Genomic DNA, 22,468 nt, shown 5'->3' with positions numbered 1-22,468 from the left:
ATCCTGGTGTACCGCACGTGTTTCAGAGATTGTCGTATTTCAAAGTTCTCTGCAAATTTTATTGCTAAAATACGCTAAAGTTCCACAAAGTATCACTTTCTAGTTAAAAAAAAACTTATTATCAATATCTGGGCTGTCTTTTAAGCTGTTTCCTGAGCGTCTCTTGCGAGAATATTGCAGAAACGACCGGAATACTTCGTTATATACACAACAAACAGTTCCAGGCGAGTAGGAACTTTAGATGATCAGCAATCCATGGGTAGTGCTTATCTTGCCTTTTAGAGATCACTAACATAAATGATGGAGGGAGAAGTTGCGCAGGTAGCTGCAGCTGATGAAAAACGTGATCAGACTGTTGTCTATAGGTTGAATTTGACATCTTATAGTGATTCCGAGGATGAAAATGACGACACACAAGATGGCAATTTGCAAAGTGCAAACAAACAAGAAACGACCAGCCAAACAGACAATGCTGTAATAAGTGATAGCTATGTGCACGAAATTGAAAATCAGCCTACAGATTTCAATGGCTCTATTGATAGTAAAACAGATATCACCTGTGTTGAAGAAGTATCTGATGATAGCAGGGCTTCTGATTATAAAAAAATGGAACATCACCAAATAATGAAAAACCTGGAAGCTTCAACCGTCTCTTCAAACTCTGGAGGTAATATAACACTGGGACCAGTTTGTGTTGAAAAAGCATCTGATGATAGTAAGGCTTCTGTCGATAACAATTCGGAGCATCTAATCACACATAAACAAGTAATGACAAACTTGGGAGCTTCAACTGTCTCTTCAAACTCTGAAGGCAATATTACACTGGGACCAGTTTGTGTTGAAAAAACATCTGATGATGGCAAGGCTTCTGATGATAAAGAAAGGGAGCATCTTATCACACATCAACAAGTTATGACAAACTTTGAAGCTTCCACTGTCTCTCCAATCTCTGAAGGCAATAAAACACTGGGACCAGTTTGTGTTGAAAAAACATCTGATGATAGTAAAGCTTCTCTTGATAATTTGGAGCATCTAATCACTCATCAACAAGTAATGACAAACTTAGAGGCTTCAACCATCTCTTCAAACTCTGAAGGCAATATAACACTGGGACCAGTTTGTGTTGAAAAAACATCTGATGATAGTAAAGCTTCTCTTGATAATTTGGAGCATCTAATCACACATCAACAAGTAATGACAAACCTGGAAGCTTCAACCATCTCTTCAAACTCTGAAGGTAATATAACACTGGGACCAGTTTATGTTGAAAAAACATCTGATGATGGCAAGGCTTCTGATGATAAAAAAATGGAGTATCTAATCACACATCAACAAGTAATAACAAACCTGGAAAAATCAACTTCTGAAGACAATATTACACTGGGACCAGACCCTGAAGCCTTACAAGAAAAGGATAAGTTTCCCCACATGGAGATCAAACCTCAAATACCTCCCAATGAAAGCAATGAGAATGTTATTATGGAGGAATCATCTGTTAAGATTGGGACAAAGAGACATATCACTGAGGTTGATTGTGAGGAAGTAGAAGAAGTTACTTCTGACAGTGTTTACATCATGAGTGTTGTCCAGGAGGAGCTTAAGGCGGTACAGCAGACTCTTGTTGCCAAGACAACATGCTTGAATGATCCGGACGAAGAGTCAGGCGTTTCCAGTGGTGATGAAACAGGCTCTGACTCTGAGTCTGAAACTTCGTCTGAGACTGAGACATCCAGTGATGAAAGCACTACTAGTCAAAGGTAACTCAAATAACCCATTTTATTGTAAAAATAAAGATTACTTAGCCTTTTGAAACTTTGGATTTTTGGGGTATCATACAGTGAAACATGTACAGTATTAAAAGAAAGTGTTGGATAACATGAAGCAGTGCACAAAATAGAAAACAAGTAATCTTTTGAATAATAAGCAAAATGAAGTTTTCCGGTCAGGGGATTGTTGGGTGTTTTGAGATGCGAGTGGCTGGTCTATGGGTCGATCGAAATTCAGGCTTGGGCCTTGTAGCAAAAGAGATTCTCAAATGCTTGATATGCGTGCCAAAATTACTGAAACTCTAACTTTAGGTCAATCATTATATTGTAGAGAGTTAAGAAAAATGATAACTGAGACAGAAGAAAATGAAGATGAAAAAACTCTAAAAGGAGCTCCCGTTACCAAGGATGAACTCACTTTAAAGGTTTGTGTGAATGAGTTGTTAAGCTATTTTGTTGTTTTCATGTGAATTTTATTTAAACTTTATCAAGCACACAAACTCATAGCAAGAGCTTGCCCACCTTAGAATGGTTTACACTAGCAATTTTTGATACAAGTTTTTTAATCTGTCATGGTGAGTTTTATTGCACAGGTTTTAAACATGTCCAAAACATGTGCGATATCAAAAACCACCAAAGTTGCAAGACTATTTACATTTCCAATTTGAAGCATGAGAAAAATCTATGCAACAGATGCAACAAAAATTGCATATAAAATCACAAGCATAAACTGTTAAATATAAGTGTTTAAGTGCCTAGCTTCCAATATGCACCCTGTATGGTGCAAAATATTCAATCTTGTATAGAGTAACTTCCTCAACAACTTCCATGCAGACCATCTAGTTTTTTTTCAAAAGCTACATCTGTACTGTATATAACCATGCAAACAGACCCTGAAATCCTGTTAATAAAAGTGATTTGCTCATGGTTGTTTAACTGTACACATTCAGGATCTGCCACTGGAACCAGATGTTGACATTCAGCTTAAACCAGATGCCAACATGGTTCATATTGGCAACATTGCGCACATTGTAGAAACCATGGGTAAGATTTTTTTGGGTGCCTTTCATAGTATAGGACTGATACTTCTAAACCAACCTATGATGACATGCTCTTTCTAATCAGCTTATGTCTTCTAATTCTTTGTGAAGCAGTGTTTTATAAGTACAGCACTATGCATCATCCCTAAAGGGAGACTCAGCTATAGACTTGATGTGGGTGAGGTTTGTGTGTGGCGTGGAGTGGGTATTGACAACACCCAAAATTCTATACAAAAAAGTATAGAAACAATGTACTAACACGAAAAATTACTATGCTTCTTTTCCTTGGTCCTTTTCCTGGGTATTATCATGACCTATTTTTAATCTTCACTGGCATAGATTTTTTAAGGGTATAACCTGACAAAGAGCAGTCACATTGCAACAAATTAATTTTTGATATGGCTGTTTTGCATAAGTGTAAATTGAAATCTTGCAAATTGATCTCTTTCTTAGTGGTCGTCCAGTCGTTGCCACAAACTCCTGCCCTGGACATTGAGACCTTTCTTTTCCTGGAAAATCGGCACTGCATAGGGAGGGTGAGTAAAACTTGATCATGTATACAATTTTTCTCATAAACTAGAGATGAATGTCCGACTTTATTCTTAGCAACAGTGAGCGGCTTACTAATTATAATTAACTGTCAGCAAGGAATTCTGATCTTTCAGTAGTCATCCATTCTTGGTGTGATTGCATGCTTGGTGCATGAGACAGTTATGAGTTGTTATTATAGTTGATTGTATTAAAATGTTTTTTAGATCTTTGAGACTTTTGGTCCCGTGCAGAAACCTTTTTACTCAATTCGCTTCAACTCTGAAGAGCACCTCACAAACAAGGGTGTTGCTGCTGGACTGAAAGTGTTCTATGTGCCAGACGACAAGGATTGCACTAAATTTGTGTTTGTAGCACACCTTGAAAAGTAAGTACAATTAATATTGTTTGTTTTTAGCTTCCTGGACTCTTAGTTTGGTTTTTGGGTCTAAGAGCTTTTTGCGTTTTTCTGTGCTTTCTTAACACAGCATATCAATTATATAAAGGGCTTTGTTATTGACCGCTATGGTCAATACAGAAAGGAGCTCTAGAATATAAATATATGCTAAAACTTTTTTTTTGGTCAGAAAAATCTTATCTTTTTTTGTCAGAAAAATTATTATGCCTTCGACTCAACCACTTTGTATCAGTGTCCTCACGACTCAGCATACTTTACAAGCTGCATAGAGGTTGATGAGATTTCAAATGAGATTTTATCTATTTATAGAATTAAAGGCTCAGATGCATCATGGAAGCATGACCAAGAACCACCAGAAGAGGTACTAATTGAGCAGTGCATTGGTGTATTTTTTGTTTAATCTGTCACTGGACTTTTACTGTATGTGAAACCTTTAAAGCTCACTTGTACCACCTAGCTTTAGAGATATAGTTCTTCCCAAATCAGATGTCTTCTTTGTTGTTGGAGATGTGATTATCCAGATAAAAATATGAGATGTGATTATCCAGATAAAAATAGATGTGATTATCCAGATAAAAACATGAGATGTGATTATCCAGATAAAAATATGAGATGTGGTTATCCAGATAAAAATATGAGATGTGATTATCCAGATAAAAACATGAGATGTGATTATCCAGATAAAAATATGAGATGTCATTATCCAGATAAAAATATGAGATGTGATTATCCAGATAAAAATATGAGATGTGATTATCCAGATAAAAATATAAGATGTGATTATCCAGATAAAAATATGAGATGTGATTATCCAGATAAAAATATGAGATGTGATTATCCAGATAAAAATATGAGATGTGATTATCCAGATAAAAATAGATGTGATTATCCAGATAAAAACATGAGATGTGATTATCCAGATAAAAATAGATGTGATTATCCAGATAAAAACATGAGATGTGATTATCCAGATAAAAATATGAGATGTGATTATCCAGATAAAAATATGAGATGTGATTATCCAGATAAAAATAGATGTGATTATCCAGATAAAAACATGAGATGTGATTATCCAGATAAAAATATGAGATGTGATTATCCAGATAAAAATATGAGATGTGATTATCCAGATAAAAAGCAGCTTGAAACTGCTGCTCCCCACACACTCACAGCCACAAAAAAGTGGTCGTTTCTGTTGTAGAATTACCAAATTTGCAACTTCTTACATGTCTAGTTATGCGGCACATTCATCATTGGCAAATACTAAACAGTCATTTGTATGACTTCTAGTTGGTTAAGCAAGTCAACCTTCATTTACTGACCATCCATACTGTTTATTTAGTGACCATACAAATTGTTTATTCACTGACAATACAAATTGTTTATTCACTGACAATGCAAACTGTTTTTAGTTGGTTGAGTTCTCTGATGATGAACAAGAAGCACAGGCAAAGTCAAAGAAGAAGAAAGAAAGGTTGGGCCTTAAATTGTTTTTGAATTAATAATTGTATTGGTGTTTTCTTTTCTAATCAGTACCTTTGTTTTGGCTATTTAGAAGGAATCGCAAGACAGTAAGTCAAGGGCAAGATGGTGAAAACCCTATTTCATCACCCTTGCAGTGTCAAAATCATACAGCTCCCCCAGATGCATGTAAGTCTGATGTTATTCTGTTACAAGACTGGTGGGGGGTGGGAGTAGAGGTGTAGGGTTTGGCCAAGACTGGTGGGGGGTGGGAGTGGAGGTGTAGGCCTGTGGCCAAGACTGGTGGGGGTGGGAGTGGAGGTGTAGGGTTTGGCCAAGACTGGTGGGGGGTGGGAGTGGAGGTGTAGGCCTGTGGCCAAGACTGGTGGGGGTGGGAGTGGAGGTGTAGGCCTGTGGCCAAGACTGGTGGGGTGGGAGTGGAGATGTAGGCCTGTGGCCAAGACTTGTGGGGGTGGGAGTGGAGGTGTAGGCCTGTGGCCAAGACTTGTGGGGGTGGGAGTGGAGGTGTAGGCCTGGCCAAGACTGGTGGGGGTGGGAGTGGAGGTGTAGGCCTGTGGCCAAGACTGGTGGGGGTGGGAGTGGAGGTGTAGGCCTGTGGCCAAGACTGGTGGGGGTGGGAGTGGAGGTGTAGGCCTGTGGCCAAGACTGGTGGGGGTGGGAGTGGAGGTGTAGGCCTGGCCAAGACTGGTTGGGGGTGGGAGTGGAGGTGTAGGGTGTGGCCAAGACTGGTGGGAGTGGGAGTGGAGGTGTAGGCCTGGCCAAGACTGGTGGGGTGGGAGTGGAGGTGTAGGCCTGTGGCCAAGACTGGTGGGGGTGGGAGTGGAGGTGTAGGCCTGTGGCCAAGACTGGTGGGGGTGGGAGTGGAGGTGTAGGCCTGTGGACAAGACTGGTGGGGTGGGAGTGGAGATGTAGGCCTGTGGCCAAGACTTGTGGGGGTGGGAGTGGAGGTGTAGGCCTGTGGCCAAGACTGGTGGGGGTGGGAGTGGAGGTGTAGGCCTGTGGCCAAGACTGGTGGGGGTGGGAGTGGAGGTGTAGGCCTGGCCAAGACTGGTGGGGGTGGGAGTGGAGGTGTAGGCCTGTGGCCAAGACTTGTGGGGGTGGGAGTGGAGGTGTAGGCCTGTGGCCAAGACTGGTGGGGGTGGGAGTGGAGGTGTAGGCCTGGCCAAGACTGGTGGGGGTGGGAGTGGAGGTGTAGGCCTGTGGACAAGACTGGTGGGGTGGGAGTGGAGATGTAGGCCTGTGGCCAAGACTTGTGGGGGTGGGAGTGGAGGTGTAGGCCTGTGGCCAAGACTGGTGGGGGTGGGAGTGGAGGTGTAGGCCTGTGGCCAAGACTGGTGGGGGTGGGAGTGGAGGTGTAGGCCTGTGGCCAAGACTGGTTGGGGGTGGGAGTGGAGGTGTAGGGTGTGGCCAAGACTGGTAGGGGTGGGAGTGGAGGTGTAGGCCTGTGGCCAAGACTGTTGGGGGTGGGAGTAGAGGTGTAGGGTGTGGCCAAGACTGGTGGGGGGTGGGAGTGGAGGTGTAGGGCGTTGCAAAGAACCACTCCACTAGACTGAGTACTACTGTGAGCTGGGACCACATACTGCTAAATTGGTAAATAAATTTCCCTGGATGACAAAAAATAAAACAAATGCAGTAGCTTGTTTAAGTATATTCAGGGCACGTTTTTTTACTTGTGATTCTGGAATGAAAATGATTAGAATAGAAAAAGCGTGCATTTGTTTATACGACGTTCCCATTCCGGAATGGAACCTGTAGCAGAATGACTTGAATGCCATTCTGAACATTCTCTACCAACCATTCCCATTCCAGACTGATCGGACAAAAACGTGCCCTTAGTATCAAAAGGTTTTTTAGTTTGTTATAACTTTATAAGGTTTTTCTTTCTCATCAGCACCTGTGCAAAGGACGTGGTGTGGGCAGGGTCGGGGTTTAAGGACAACCCCACCTCCAGGACAGCCTGTATGGCAAAACCCTCATTTGAGAACTCCATTCACACCTCCAAGTCATCAAGATATGAGACAATATGCCCCTCCCCCTCAAGCACTACGAGGTGACCAATATATGTGGCCTAGACACTTTGCTTCTCACATGAAAAAGCATCAAGATGTGGGACCAAGGCACTATACTCCACCACCACAGACACCACCAAACCAACAAGATATAGGACCAAGGCACTATGCCCCTCCACGAGCACCACAGAGCTATGCTCCTCCTCCACCTGCCCATTTCATGGGAGCACGTTACCCAGCACCCTATCACAGAGCACCAGGGCATCCATTTGACCAAGGGCCCTTTTTGATGGAGCCAGGGCGGTTTCCTCCACCAGTCTCTTATCCATCTGGACACAGAGTCCCTCCACCCCCTAGACCATTTCCCATGGGTGCAGGACAGCCTCCATCATTCATGTCCCAAGATGGCTCAAGAGGACCTGGTATTCAGTCCATGCAAGGACATCCATTTGGACAACATTTCACTCCACCAGATATGTCACCAATAATGCCTCCTGAACCCGTAAACCCAGGAAATGTACCAAAGTAGTCTCATTCTAAAAATGTGCTGTTGGTATGGTATTAAAAGTCATTTTCTGTGTACTCCAATTGTAAGTGTTTATTGAAAGAGAAGACAACCTTAGTTAGTAAGGCCTTCAAACAGCTTTGTGATGAGTATTTCGCCTCGATAACAGCATTCGACATTGGAAGTCTTACCGCACGTGTGAGAAAGAAACATGGAACCAAAGCGCTGAAAATACTCACGTCAAGAAGTAACTGTCTAAATGAACTGATTCTACCCGACATGACGATTAAGACAGGTCCCTCACTGGTCATTGATATTTTTAGCAAGAATAGAATGCTCGAGACTGTTGATTTGAGCAATATGAACTTTTGTGATAACGAATGTTCAGGCAAGTTCGACGTATTGTTGATCAAACTTGCGGAAAATTGCCCACAACTCAAAAAGCTCGTCCTAACTTTGAATCAGTGGGTGACAAACGAAGCTCTTACTGCAGTTTTCAAGAGATGTTCACAACTCAGGGTTCTAGTGCTGAATTCTTGCCTACCTATGATCAATGAGTCAACCTTTGAAGCTTTGGCAGAAAATTGCAAGCAACTACACCAGTTGGAAATAGCTGACTGTGAATTCATCACCGCAAAAGTTTTATCAAGAGTTTTTCAAGCAAATCCCTACCTTGAAATTGTCTATCTATCCCATACTAGTGCAACAGATGATAATTTAAGCTCTTTAGGCCAAAATTGTAAATCCCTGAAGAGTATAATTTTGTCCCAAAACACTGAAATTACCCAAGTTGGGTATATGAAATTTTTTGGAAATTGTGTCAAACTTCATTCAGTTGATCTGAGATTGACAAACATCGATGATGAAAGTCTTGCTCATTTAGGTCTGAATTGTAGGAACCTCTGTGAGGTTAAGCTATACCGATGTGATTCCTTGTCTCCTGTTGGCCTGTGTAACTTCTTTAAAAATTGTCCATCATTAAAGTCTATAGACTTGACAGACTGTCCATCAGTGAACAATGAGTGTATTGTCTGTTTGGCTAATTACTGCCCAGGCATAATAGAAGTTTTATTGCACAACTGCAATGACCTGACATCAAAGGGATTTCAAAAGTTTTTCAGGCAATGTCCACAACTGGAAACTATCGATATGTCTTTTTGTAAAGCTGTGAATGACCTTGCACTCATTTGCCTTTCAAAGAACTGTTTGAAGCTCAAGGTATTGATTGCCAATGCTTGTAGGCGACTTACTTCACATGGAGTCAAGCACATACTTATGGAGTGTACAGAGCTTCAAGTACTGGAACTGTGTGATATCGTACTGGAAGACTATTGCTTTGAACCATTGATAAACAAGAGGACTTCAAAGATAAAGGAACTTAGCCTTGGTTCCTTCCGTTTTTCTTGTTTTATTTCTCCATCAACACTTTCAAGTGTTCTATCCTGTTGCCCAGAGCTTGAAGAGATCTCATTCACCAACATTGACGACCTTTCTGATGAGTGGATCATGTGGCTGGCAGAAACATTCCCAAGACTTAAGGATGTGTCTCTCATGCGTTGTTCTGGATTGACAAACAAATCTTATGAGGTGTTGCTTAACAAATGTCCTGAAGTTGATGTGGATTTTGTCCCTGTAAAGCAGCAGATTGTTTTTAACACATTTAGATTGCATCCCTCCTAGATGCACATCTTCTGAGACACAGACTGTATTGTAGTTCTACAACAAAGAGAGGGAAACAACTTTAGAAAAGATTGTTTTTTATTAGACAATCATTGTGCATTGCTTTTATCACTTGAATTTCTTTCTTGTTCCTTCTTAAATATTTTTTTGGAACTAATCCACTAATCCTGTCACATTTGAAGGTGTGTAAAATCATACAGCTGAAAAAAAAAAAAAAAACAGAGCAGATTCAAGAGAAAAAAAGAGAGACAATTCCAACCAGCCAAAAAATATGAGAAAATGATTTAGACCTCACTGTATGATATCAAATTGTTGGGCTCTTTTATCTTCAGGCAGAGGGTAATTCAAATGTGAATTAGATAAAAAGGCATTCTAGATCACTCTGGTATGTCATAAATCTATTGGTCAAACTTTTTTGTAGCCAAATCTGATAATTAATGTCCTGTGGAGATACTTCAATGGGATTTAAAAAATACATTTGTGTTCTTATGGGGGTGGTCAGAACTACTTTTTTGGTTCCACACTCCCTCAAGAAAAATGGGTACGGGCCAGTCTACCATAAGGACTTAAATAACAGATTAAGAAGAAACACATGAGCATCTTTTACCAAACCAGATGATGCAGTGGTTGTCATGGTATTGCCAGTCTATTCCACACCTCTAGTACCAACACAATCCCACTTTGTTGGTGTCTGGTAGTGCACAATGTAAGATTGTGACATGTTGTTGCTATTACACACTACTATGACTGTTTACCGATAATAACCATAGCATTCAGAGAAGACTTTAAAGACATTTGTAAATAAAATTATAAATTTACATATTTTTACTATTATTATTCCTAACATATTTTTTGTGAGTGTTTTTTTTTTTTAATCATGAAAGATCCAGCACATTATTGCAAAGAAATCCTTTAGGAATAAGCCTGTTTACTCAGCTTGGTCTAAAGTCTGCATTGTGGGGACAAGTAGGCTTTTCCATCGTGCACCCATGGCAGGCTCGTACCCAGGATTTTTTTTTTTTTTTTTTTGGGGGGGGGGGTTCGTTTACCCATTTAGCAGACCATTTTCTCTTATAGCTCTTCCTAGTGTGCAGTGTTAATTACTTCCCTTCATCAGAACGGCCCTTCCAGTTGAGTGAAGTGGCACTTCCGAAGCCCCAGAACCTCCCCTGGCTACGGGCCTGATGACATCGTATTTGAAAATTCATGCAAAAGCAAAAAAAAAAAAAATGGAAACCTTGTTATTTTCAGGACAGGGTCCTTTTCCATTATTGGCACTGCTCAAGGCTGGGGATGTTACTGAATATACCAAAATCCCATGACCTCTAGGTCAAATGCAATATTGTGATTTTGCAGAGAGTGCTGTGTGATGACTGCGGTACTGCTTTACTATTGATTTAATCCATCTTGACTCCGGAAACATGAAATATAACACGTTTAAAGGGGCAATGTCATGATGGTAAGAGCTTTGCAATACTGTAAATGATCTAATAAACACCCCCTATCTAAAGAATGCATCCTATCTAAAGAACACCCCCCTAAGCTTACAAATTTGTAATGAACGCCCCTCTAATAAACGCCGCCCTGCCCTCCCTTCCATCTTAAAAACAAATGCCATAGGAATTATGGTAATATAAACCAAATTAAATTGTCTTCTACTGGTTGAGACTTGCTAGTCAAGAAAATCTTGCCACGCAGCCCAGGGGGATGGCCTAGGGGTCCTGGGCCTCCCCTTTTAGCAGCCAAAAGTACAATAAATGTATGAGATCTAAAATACGGCAAAAAATGCCTTGAAAGGCCCCCTCCTGTTAAAATTCCTGGCTGCACCGCTGCAGCCTTTAATTCAACTTGAACCTGACTGAGATTAGAACCCCACTGTACTCGTGTCTGTTATATTTTAATAGTTTGTAAAGAACGCCCCTCTTATAAACGCCTCTTTTCTATTAAACCAACCCTACACAATATGACATGGTTATAAATAGCCCATCTTCCGAAGCCCTTGCATAGAACATCTTTCCCTGCTAGCAGAGGCCTCTTTTCTCTGACGTTTTAGGTGATTGAAATTGAACAGTTTTTTTTTTTTTTCGAAGAGGAGAACTAACCGGAGTTTGATTCATGATTTCCGACTAAACCTATCCAAAGCATATTGACAGCTTTCGCGTGATGGTACGGGTTTTGGCACGTCGGCCGCTTATTAACGCTCACGCATGCGCAACAGAAACAGTTTCGACCCATGGCAGAGGTATCTTTTCTTCGCGAACTCCAGCCCAGCGAAATACACGGAAAAGAGGCCTCTGCTAGCAGGGAATTCTCCTCTTCGAAAAAAAAAAAAAAAAATGATCAATTTCAATCACCTAAAACGTCACTAAAAAGATTGAACAACAAACGCAGCAAAGACGAGTTTTGTCTTGTTTGTGGGATTAACTTCAAGACATCTGGGCAGGCGAGTTTCTTCAATGTAAATATCGCACAGTTGGATCCGAAGAAAATGTTACAAAATTTTTTGGTAAACTTAGATCAGCTATTCCCAGAAGAATATGCAAAACCTGTAAACGGAAGATTGACTCGTTAGTCAAAAGAGAGAAAATTCTGAATGAAGATAAGGCATTGAATGGCTTCTTTTATAATTCGTCGCGTGATATTTCTACGGAGGACGCCGTTCCGAATGCGGGCTTATTATCCCGCAGCGGATATACGTTTCATGCATGCGCTAGTCATTGTGGGCTCAAATAATGGCCAGTAATTAATGAACGGAGCATGCGCTCTGGATCTCGTCCACGATCGTGGACGGCGGTTTGATCAAACGAACTTGCGACCCATGGCAGAGGTATCTTTTCCTCGCGAACTCCAGCCCAGCGAAATACAGAGAAAAGAGGCCTCTGCTAGCAGGGAAAGAGGAGAACTAACCGGAGTTTGATTCATGATTTCCGACTAAACCTATCCAAAGCATATTGACAGCTTTCGCGTGATGGTACGGGTTTTGGCACGTCGGCCGCTTATTAACGCTCACGCATGCGCAACAGAAACAGTTTCGACCCATGGCAGAGGTATCTTTTCTTCGCGAACTCCAGCCCAGCGAAATACACGGAAAAGAGGCCTCTGCTAGCAGGGAAAGAACATCTAAATAAGTTATCATAATTTGTATTCAAAAATGGGTGTCTACAAAACGAAGACCTAAAACCTAATACCTAAAACCTGTGACCCCAAAAGCTACGACCCCTAAAGCTACGACCCCAAAAGCTACGACCCCCCAAAAAATTCAGTTATTATTTAGTCTACCTTGTTTCCAAATGGCTATACAGCGCGAAAGTTTCATATGGAATCAGTGATCCTAATGAGGTAATCCAGCGTATTTTGTGGTGCTTTTCACGGAGGAAGTATCCTCATGTGCACGCCAATGAACTATTTTTAATCGTCGTTGTCCAATTAAAAATTGTAGCTGCACACATTTTTCAGACACGCTCCTTTGCCCGAAAAATTATCCCAAAGACTCTCCCGGTAACCTAACAGACCCGGCAATTACCGGTAATTTAGAAAAGTTTTCGAACTCCCTGGCGAGGAAGAGTGTTTATCAAAACAAAGCTTTTGCGTAGCGCGCCGATACGGGTTCCCGACAAGTAAATTATAATTTCCAAAGTTTATGAATAGATTGGCTAAATAGTTATTTAAATCCTAGTTTTGTCGATGTCTGTAGACAACTTGCACCCCAACAATTGCTGTGGCATCGACATTTTTCGAAAGAAAGACAAAGAACAAGTAAATAAAGTCTCATATTGCAGAAAAACTAATAATTTCGCAAAGCTGTTTATATTTTTAGGAGCACTGTGACAGCTAAATGTCAAATCATTTGACAGAGATGAAACCTGATTGGTTGGAAGGAAATCTGATAAAATGATGTAAGCCTTGATTGGCCCTTGGCCCACTTTTTACCGGGCAGTGGAATGGTTTTCTCTGTGATGAAAACTTTCTACAACTCGACACAACTAGAACATGGAGCGATTTCCCGTTAGTTAGCGGGCAATTTTGGAAGATTTGGAGATTTTGGAAGAAACATCCGAAAATGTTTACCGGGTGACTCCGGTTTCTGAGTTTATCGGCGTTTTAAGAAACGACCACCTGGAAACACAAGTAGTTCCCTTTTCAAAAAAAAAAATGAATAAGCTTATTATCTCATAAGGATCACTGATTCCACACGAAACTTCCACGCTGTGTAGCCTTTCTGGGAAACAAGGTAGGCTAAATAATAACGGCAAAATTTTGGGGGTCGTTGCTTTTGGGGTCGTAGCTTTTTGGGTCACAGGTTTTAGGTTTTAGGTCTTCGTTTTGTAGACACCCATTCAAAAAGCGACCAATATTCTTCAAAAAACCTGTCTTTGTGACGTCACGATGACGTCTCTTAAGTGAGCAGAAATTGGCAATATTTCTGTTTTTAGATATGTATTTCTGCATATCTTTTCTCGATAATCTTATAACTTGCAGTAGACATATATTATTGGTGAAGCTGTCTCTATAAAAACATTATATGACATCTGTAGGTTCTGTTGATGCTACACTAGTATAAACAAGATTAAATACAGATCTAAATAGCATAAGTCTCTGGTTAATAGCCAATAAATTGAGCCTTAACATTACAAAGACTGAATATATGATATTAGGCTCGGCACAAAGACTCAGCAACCTCGAGCACCTCATAAATATCAAAATTAACGAGAAGGTATAAAAAGGGTCAATAACACTAAAGTACTTGGGGTTACTATTGATAAAAAGCTTTCTTGGGAAGCACATATCAATAGTATATCCAAGAAAATTTCATCTGGTATTAGTGCTTTAAAGAGAATAAGACCTTATGTATCTACCAATGCTCTTGAAACCATTTATTCATCAATTATCCAACCACACTTTGACTACTGTTCTCCCGTTTAGGACAATTGCAGCAAAGGTTTGTTGGAAAAATTACAAAAATTACAAAACAGGGCAGCACGTATTCTAACTTATACTCCCTATGACACTTCTAGTACTGAGGTGCTCGAGAAACTGGGTTGGAGGACAGTTGCTGATAAACTGAGAAAAAAGAGGTGCACATTAATGTATAAGATTTTGAATGGTTTACAGCCTGAGTATCTAAGGAAGCTGTTTGTTCAACGGTCAGATACGACTGATGTCACTTTGAGAAATACTAGTAACAAATTAAAAAATTAAATTTTATGTATGTATGTATGTATGACAGCTACATACCTGTCAACCTCCGAAAATCTCAAGGCTTGAGAATTTTTTTTTTGGGGGGGGTGGGGTATATTCATTTTTTTGGGGGGAGGGGTGGGTATAACCTCGCAGGCGTTTGCCGTAAAGAAAGCTTTCGCGAACAAATCCACTAGATTTCACGAGGGTGTTAGATAAATTGCGCTGCGCAAGGGAATAATTGTTTTAAATATTTTAAAAGAAAATAGGCAAAATGACGATTTTCTATAGAATAATTTTCAGAAGCGATAAAAATCGCTTAAAAGCGGGAGATTTGGTGCTCAACGCGGGAGAGCGGGAGAAGGGGTCCAAAATCTTGAGACTCCCGCCTAATGTGGGAGAGTTGACAGGTATGCAGCTGTGGAAATACCCCTGGGTTTCCGAGGATGCAGTGGCCTGTTTCAAACAATTCCATGCACATAAAGTTATTATCAGCGTTCTGGACAGCTCTCACTCCGTCCCGCGGGAAACCCGCTCAAAAGAGCGCGAAAATGATCATGCGCGCGCGTCCGCCTCCCTCCATCACGTGACCGATTATGTTTCGGCGGGAATGTTCGACGGTTCGAAACGGGCTGCCATTTTGAATAATAATCACGGCATGTTAACTTGCCTAAAAAAGCTTATTTCTACCCATTTAACTCCAAGAATTTTAAACGAAAAGGTACGTTTGCAAGTTATGATAATGTTCAAACATATATACACTCGTCTTTTATGCTATTTCTGAAAATTTTCAGCTTGAAATTCGCGCGGAAAATCGATCGGTGTTACCGGAGATAACAATAGTATACGTTTTGGCTTCGCGTCGTTTTGAATTGTATGTTTTTATCGTTTGTTTTTATCAGATAGCCGACTCAGCTTGCCCTTTCATGTCTTGCTAAATCTCAGATGATCTAGGTTTTGCTATATGTCGCTTATATGCAGAGACATGGCTCATTTTGGACCTAAAACGTGTTTGTTGTATTGAAGAAACGGATGCCTAATAAATTTCATTGTTGTATGTACGATGTGCATCTGAACCGCTTTCATATTACTTTTTTCTCTTAAATTAAACTATCATTCAGCTGTTTAGAAATTAAATTGCTCCTGGTGGTAAAGTTCTTTACGTAATGAGCGCAAGCTAGTTGTATGTGTCATCTAAATTCAGCATTAGCTGTACGGTTCACGATGCCTGTTTGGTTTGTAGTTGTTAACTCATCCCATCTCTTTTTATGAAAAACATTTTATCGTGATAATGTTTTATTAAAGACATAAAGGGTAATAAAGTATAGGCTGCTCTATTTACAGAATGTAGGTTTTAATATTTTTACAATGTTTCTCAAGACAACACAATAGAGTTTGTGATATTTTCCAGTTTGTGGTAAATTTTAAAGAATTTCCTAAGCACTTCTTGCCTTTTTAAAGCTAATATATTGTTTCTGGTATTTCATTAATACTTGAACATTAAATCCTGTCATTTACTGTTGGATGTAAATGAGCTAAAAAATAATTATTATTAATGTATATATTTAGCCTATTGTCTAAGTAACAGAAACTGTAAAGTGGCCTATCTGCATATCACCTTTGGAATATAAAGCTATAACTCCACTTTCTTGCAGAGAGTTGTCATTCGTCATTTGACTTAAACACGAAACCGCGCTATAAAAGGGCCTGTGCCAGGGGTTTATCACCTTCAGTTGTCATTCACCCTCCGACTGACAACAGCTCCCGGTAGCACTTTGAATAACAATGAGAATAAAGAGGAAGATTTTTACTCTATCCTGCTTGAATTATTTCAAATTACAACAATTCATAGCATAAACTCTACTATGAATTTTCAAAAGGGTTTCACATACCGCAGAATGACAGTAAACACCGGTATATGCTGAATTACAATTACACGCGCTGTTATGTGATCTCAGTCTCACAATCTCACACTTAATGTAGCAGCTAAAATATCTATATTTCAGCCTATAAGCTACCCCTGCAGAATTCCTCCTTTGAAATAAACCTGTAATATAATAAAGCTTTGGTAAAAAAAGTAGTTCTAACCACTTAATAAAAGGATGAGCGAATCGTACAGTACAAGCCGCGATTGATAAATATTCTACTGTTGTGCAAGTCATGTTGCAAGTCGTAAACAGACGATTTTAAAAAAAGCGAAATAATTTTAAAATCTTCAGGAAAATTGCTATAGGACTTAATTTCTCGTTTCCATTGCTATTCTTGCTGTTAACGGCTAAAGATTGTCAGTAGAGGCTCTGTAACTCAACAACTGCCTATCGTGTAGTGCATTCCGTATAGGCCAGTTATGTTTCAGTGAATAACGTCCCCAAATTCTTCAACAGCTCAACCCGAATCCTGAGGGACCATTGCACACATGTTCTATACTGTGTAGCGGCTGTAAATATATTGTGGGCTCGTAAACATGGCAGAGACGAAAACGATTCATGAATGGCCCGGAGAAATCGGCGCGTAATTCAAATTAAACTCAAATCTTGGTCAAATTTTTGCAAGAATCAGCTCCTTTTGTCTTTCTTGATTTCATATGTGATGTATAAATCGGCGCATAATTCGAATTAAACTCAAATATTGGTCAATTTTTTGCGAGAATCAGCTCCTCTTGTTCTTCTAGATTTCATATGTGATGTCTAATGTCATATGTGAAGTCTACTTTAAGTTTCTAAATATGTTTTATTTTTGCCTCTGAATTGTATGATATATAAGCAAATCGAAGAAATTTATTGTCCCGCTTCGAGTTCCGTTACCAACGGCCATCTTTACTTCAGATTTGAATTCAAAAGGTGTCGATTGTGGGCGGTCCTTACCCTTTTATAGCGCGGTTTCGTGTTTAACGGAGCAGAGCTCTGTTGAGAGAAGCCAGAAAGCTATGAAAGAGTTGAAAATTGGCCGATAGTACACCATTAAAGTAAACACAGTTTATTTGTTAACCTTTTCTTATAACAAAAAAATAACAGAGGATTACAAAGGTTTTAAAGTGATGAATTTTGCGAATTTGTGAAATAGGTGAAATGTCATTTACAAATTTGTATTCATATTCATTCTTGCTATCTGACCTAAAGTTTGTAAATGTCAGTTCACAGAGAGTTGACTGTGCTTTCTTTTTCAGCCTGTGCCCAGTCACCATGTTCTACCACACTTTTATTCTTGCCAAGAAGGGGCCGATGGCCAGAGTCTGGCTGGCTGCACATTGGGAGAAAAAACTCAGCAAATCTGTAGTCTTTGAGACTGATATAAAGTCCTCTGTGGAGAGCATAGTCTCCCCTAAGATGAAAATGGCTTTAAGAACGTCTGGTCACCTACTTCTTGGTGTGGTGAGGATATATTCCAGAAAAGCCAAGTACCTTTTAGCAGATTGCAGCGAAGCATTTGTAAAAATCAAGATGGCATTCAGACCAGGTGTTGTGGATTTACCGGAAGATGGCCGTGAACTTGCCTTTGCTGCCATTACTCTCCCTGAGGCTTTTACTGATTTGGATATGACCCTACCAGAGCTAAAGTAAGTAGGATGCCTTGCCTCCTTATTTGTACCATATTGTACTTATTGCTATTATCAGCTATCATGATTGTTCCTTGTACAGCAATTCTCGTTGTGTTAGGAGTTGAAACTCATAATGCAGTCTGTAAATCAATGCCCTTTATTTCTACCAGAAGAAGGATGCAACCACTCTGAATTATAATTTACTGGGGACACATTGCAAGTTACAATAGAAAATTGAGAGCATGTATTATCCCTCTGTAACATGCAAAATGTTTAATTCATAATTGTTGCTGTGCAAAGTGCAGGAAATATTGCCTCATGTAACATGGTCACTGTGAGTTGATGTTTTCAAATATCAACTCTAGTTATCCCTTCAATTATAATGACAATTTTAACACTATTATTCCCTGCTAGCAGAGGCCTCTTTTCTCTGTATTTCGCTGGGCTGACATTCGCGAGGAGGCAGACCTCTGCCATGAGTCAAAACTGTTTTCGTTGCGCATGCATTAGCGTTTCTAAGCAACCTCATGACATGCCAAAACCTGTAGGATCGCGAAAAGCTGTCAATATGCATTGCTTTGTTTTGTCGCAAATTATGAATCAAACTTAGTTTGATTAGTTCGGTTAGTTCTCCTCTTCGAAAAAAGAAAACAATTGTTCAATTTCAATCACCTAAAACCTCACTAAAAAGAGTGAACAGCAAACACAGCAAAGACGAGTTTTGTCTTATTTGTGTGATAAATTTCAATACATCTGGGCGAGTTTCTTTAATGTAAATATCACACTGTTAGACTCGAAGAAAATATTACCAAGCTTTTTGGTAAACTTAGATCAGCTTATACACCAAATTGACCACCAAATACAGATAAAAGAGGCCTCTGCTAGCAGGGAAACACTGTTAGTTTAAACCCCTGGAACTTTTTGAGTTCAGTTCCGTTGAGTGATATAAGAAGAATTGTGTGCTCAAATGTGCACATAATTTGCACATGTGCTAAAAAATATTCAAAGTTAGAGATTCCATTGTATTAACCAATCATGCCTCCATGTGTTCCCAATTACAGTGATGTTGAAATACAAGCACAGTTCACCCTGAACCAAAGCCGAATAGAGGAGATTACAATGAAGGAAGACCTTGTTGTGAACCATCATTTGCTTGGTGATGAGGGGTTTGGCGATATTCCATTTGACCAGGATGGAGAGAAGGAAATTCTTAGGGAAGGGGAGGTCATGGAAGACTCACTCTACCAGTCCAAAGACCTCTCAAAGATCACCCTAGATGAAACAGAAAACAAAGGCATCTCTGATTCAACATTTGAGAGGAGCAAGATTGGTGAGTTTGACTTTCTTCTTTTGAATTTGTCTGAAAAAACTGTACTGCTATGTGACCAAGGTTCTAATCTGTAAAATAAGAATTGTATGTCATGATGTTGATGAAACATATTTCAAGATAATGAGTTATCCTTGCTTTCTTTAAATGTGAAAAGGACACCAAATGTCAATATTAATGTAGATAATTTTGAAATAAGCCCCTCTTTTCAAAACAAAAAAAGAAGTAAGCTGAAGGGCACTTAGAGTTTTTATTTTATATGCCTTAGTGACCCTTGGTGATCATAAACCCCCCTCCACCCCAAACCCTTCCTACTGTATCCAAAATAGGGTACAGTAGTTACTATCTATGGGTTATCAAATACAAAGGGCAGTGATTAAAAATTGAAACACTGATTTGACATTTGTTTATTCACATTAGACATTGCTCTTGACGAGCCTATAAGAGATGACGGTTTTGGCGGCGATGGCGTTGACTTCCTGGCCGATGGTTTTGGTGATGGCTTTGGAGGAGATGCCCTGGTCCCTGGAATAGATGATCTACCTACAGCAGCTGTAGATGAGTTGGGTTTAGAGGAAGCCCTACAAGAACCTGTACCAGAAATCAATGAAACAGGTAATAGAACTTTCCTAACCAGGGTCAGAATAAACTCAGAAAAACTTATTATTAAATAAGTAAAACTCTGCTGGCCTACATTAGGGTTTCTATCAAACATGTACCGTTGAATCCTTACACATGGGCAAGGTCATTGAAATGGTATACATGAGGGTGCACTTATAAAGAGAGTTTGAAAATCGAAAACTTTGGCTTTAAAATTCCCTGTTTACAAAATTTTAAGAATAATGTCAGCAAGGAACTTTATTGCTATTAGCAGTCTATCAAAAGCACCCCCTCCATAGTGGTCCTCTATTTATCAAAAAACTCCCTGTGTCCCTGTAATCAAGCCTTGGATCTAATTAAATGTCCTTCCTCCATCCTCAGCTAACACCACAAATGAACTGACCATAGTACAGAATGAGATGGAAGGCTTTGTCCTGGAGCCTGTCGAGGTTGTTCAAAAGGGCAAGCGCAGCCGACGAAAGAGAAAACTCATTGTTGACGAGGAGAAGATCTTATCAACCGAAGTGATCAAAACCCAGCTCGCAGATACCTCCGATATCGTCAAACCAGCCACCCTTGCTCCTCCCACCAAGACACGCAAGCGTCTCAAGAAAAGATCTAAAGTGGAGGAACTGTTCGCGAACCCTATGGTCGAGCTTTTTGCCGGGCCTCTGGTGGAATGCTTTACTGAGAATCTGACGAACAAGATAGCAGAGGACTCGGCACAGAAAGAGGAGGAGGAAGAATCCGAAGAGAAAATGGAAGTTGAGGATATTGAGCCTGATGTTCCCGAGCCCCACAAAGCCCCCATATCTTTTAACAAGAGCAGGGTATCATTTGCCGAGGATCTACCACACGAAGTGCCGATCGTTGACTTCGGCGGGGACGAGCTTACTCCGGAAATCCCCGAAGAGACGATTATAGAGGAAGCGCCGACGAAAGAGGACGCCGACAATACCTCGCAGATGGACGAAGACCAGAACGAGAACGAGACGGAAGAGCAGTTCGAGAACAGAAGATGGACCAAGCGAACGCATCAGCTCCTTTCCGCGCTCAAAAAAGAGTTCAACAAAAAGAACACTGTGTGCCTGAACAGCCTCGTGCAGAAGAACACGAGGAAGCAGGCCGCGTACAAGTTCTACAGCTGTCTGCTATTGTACAAGGATAACAGCGTCAGTCTCTCACAGAAAGACTTGTTTGGCAACATTATGGTCAGCAAGGGGCCACACTTTGAGGTCGCGTGCTAAACTCTTGCTGCTCGCCAAGTATTTCGACGGGTTTTAAAACAAGGGCGTCATCCAGAGGACGTGGGCGTGTTTATCACATGCATTTCAAAATGCATGCAAATAAGGGAGCGTATAATATCACGTGTTTGTCACGTGACGCGCCGTTGCCAAAAAAAAAGCGAGCGTATGACATTACGCGTTTTTCACGTGATGTGCAGTCGGCAAAATAAGCACGCGCGCGCTTTTCACGCGGCGCAACAAAATTAACTTCTCACATATGCGAAATACAACCTGCGCAGATATTCGCTTTTATAGATGGTCACGGTTCATTTTAATGCTTTTATCTGTATTTCTTTATTTTCGTCATCTCACTGTAGATAAGTTTTAGCATTTTTAGTATCATCCGTGTACAAATCGAAGCTATTGTTCTACTTATAAAATACAATCGCGTCTACCGCCACACCTCGATTATTCATGAACCCTTTACACGTCTGGTTCAAACAGGCATTGAATTGCTTATCATTGAAAGCCTGTCTGAAATCATTTCAGACAAAGGTTGATTTCTCTATTTATAACTAGTCAAACAAGCACCTCCCGGACCTGTTGTTTAACCTCTTGAATACTGACATCCATTAGGCGAACAACATCTAATCATCGGACGCTTTCCAAAGTTTTTCAAATTCTTCTATCAAATCCTTTAATTAAGCCTCTTTATCGGACGCATTTTTTCCGTCTTGAGCATGTTATTTATATTGGAGGTTCGCCTGTACAATTAATAATAGAAAGTAAATAGAACATTGTCACCGGTGGAGCTTATGGTTTGTTAGCAGCATTTACCATGGGTTTCTTAGAAATCGACTTATTTTTCCTAGACGCCTGATAGGCAAAATGACCTACTCGATGATGAGTAATATCGATGCATGTTGAATCAATTATTTTGAAAATGTACGTAACTTGTATAAACCTCAGAGTACCGAATGTAATATAGGAAATAATATTTGGTCTTAAATATTCAAAGTATTCTTATCATGATCACATTGTATGTTTTACTTTTAACGCTTGGGAAATTACGTTTTTAGAAATAAAATTATATTATAATAGAGTCGTTGTTTTGTGAAGTTGCCGCTTTATAGAGGTATAGGATGCAGTGATCGAGTCACCAATATTTCTG

General features: G+C 40.1%; 3 protein-coding genes across 3 annotated transcripts; all 3 read left to right on the top strand.

The window, feature by feature from the left end:
• The first annotated feature begins 11 nt into the window (after positions 1-11).
• On the top strand, positions 12-7,825 carry LOC5509974. Its single transcript, XM_032379043.2, has 9 exons — positions 12-1,757; positions 2,098-2,191; positions 2,717-2,810; positions 3,260-3,342; positions 3,562-3,722; positions 4,062-4,113; positions 5,165-5,226; positions 5,308-5,402; positions 7,126-7,825. Exons 1-9 carry the CDS (start codon positions 298-300, stop codon positions 7,770-7,772), a joined length of 2,748 nt encoding a protein of 915 aa, XP_032234934.2. The 5' UTR covers positions 12-297; the 3' UTR covers positions 7,773-7,825.
• Positions 7,826-7,834: 9 nt separating this feature from the next.
• LOC116616890 (F-box/LRR-repeat protein 2) lies at positions 7,835-10,250 on the top strand. Its single transcript, XM_032379047.2, has one exon. The coding sequence runs from the start codon at positions 8,028-8,030 to the stop codon at positions 9,426-9,428; it is 1,401 nt and encodes a 466-aa protein (XP_032234938.2). The 5' UTR covers positions 7,835-8,027; the 3' UTR covers positions 9,429-10,250.
• A 4,939-nt stretch (positions 10,251-15,189) lies between these two features.
• Positions 15,190-22,399, top strand: LOC5509993 (double-strand-break repair protein rad21 homolog). The gene is made up of 5 exons (XM_032379061.2): positions 15,190-15,327; positions 17,773-18,162; positions 19,206-19,474; positions 19,892-20,086; positions 20,453-22,399. Exons 2-5 carry the CDS (start codon positions 17,789-17,791, stop codon positions 21,316-21,318), a joined length of 1,704 nt encoding a protein of 567 aa, XP_032234952.1. The 5' UTR covers positions 15,190-15,327; positions 17,773-17,788; the 3' UTR covers positions 21,319-22,399.
• Positions 22,400-22,468: the final 69 nt, after the last annotated feature.

This window comes from Nematostella vectensis, chromosome 11 (assembly GCF_932526225.1).
Source record: "Nematostella vectensis chromosome 11, jaNemVect1.1, whole genome shotgun sequence".
In the NCBI taxonomy this organism is placed as follows: domain Eukaryota; kingdom Metazoa; phylum Cnidaria; class Anthozoa; order Actiniaria; family Edwardsiidae; genus Nematostella; species Nematostella vectensis.
Note: the sequence above shows the minus strand (reverse complement) of the source record. Positions and strands in the feature narration are given on the sequence as shown.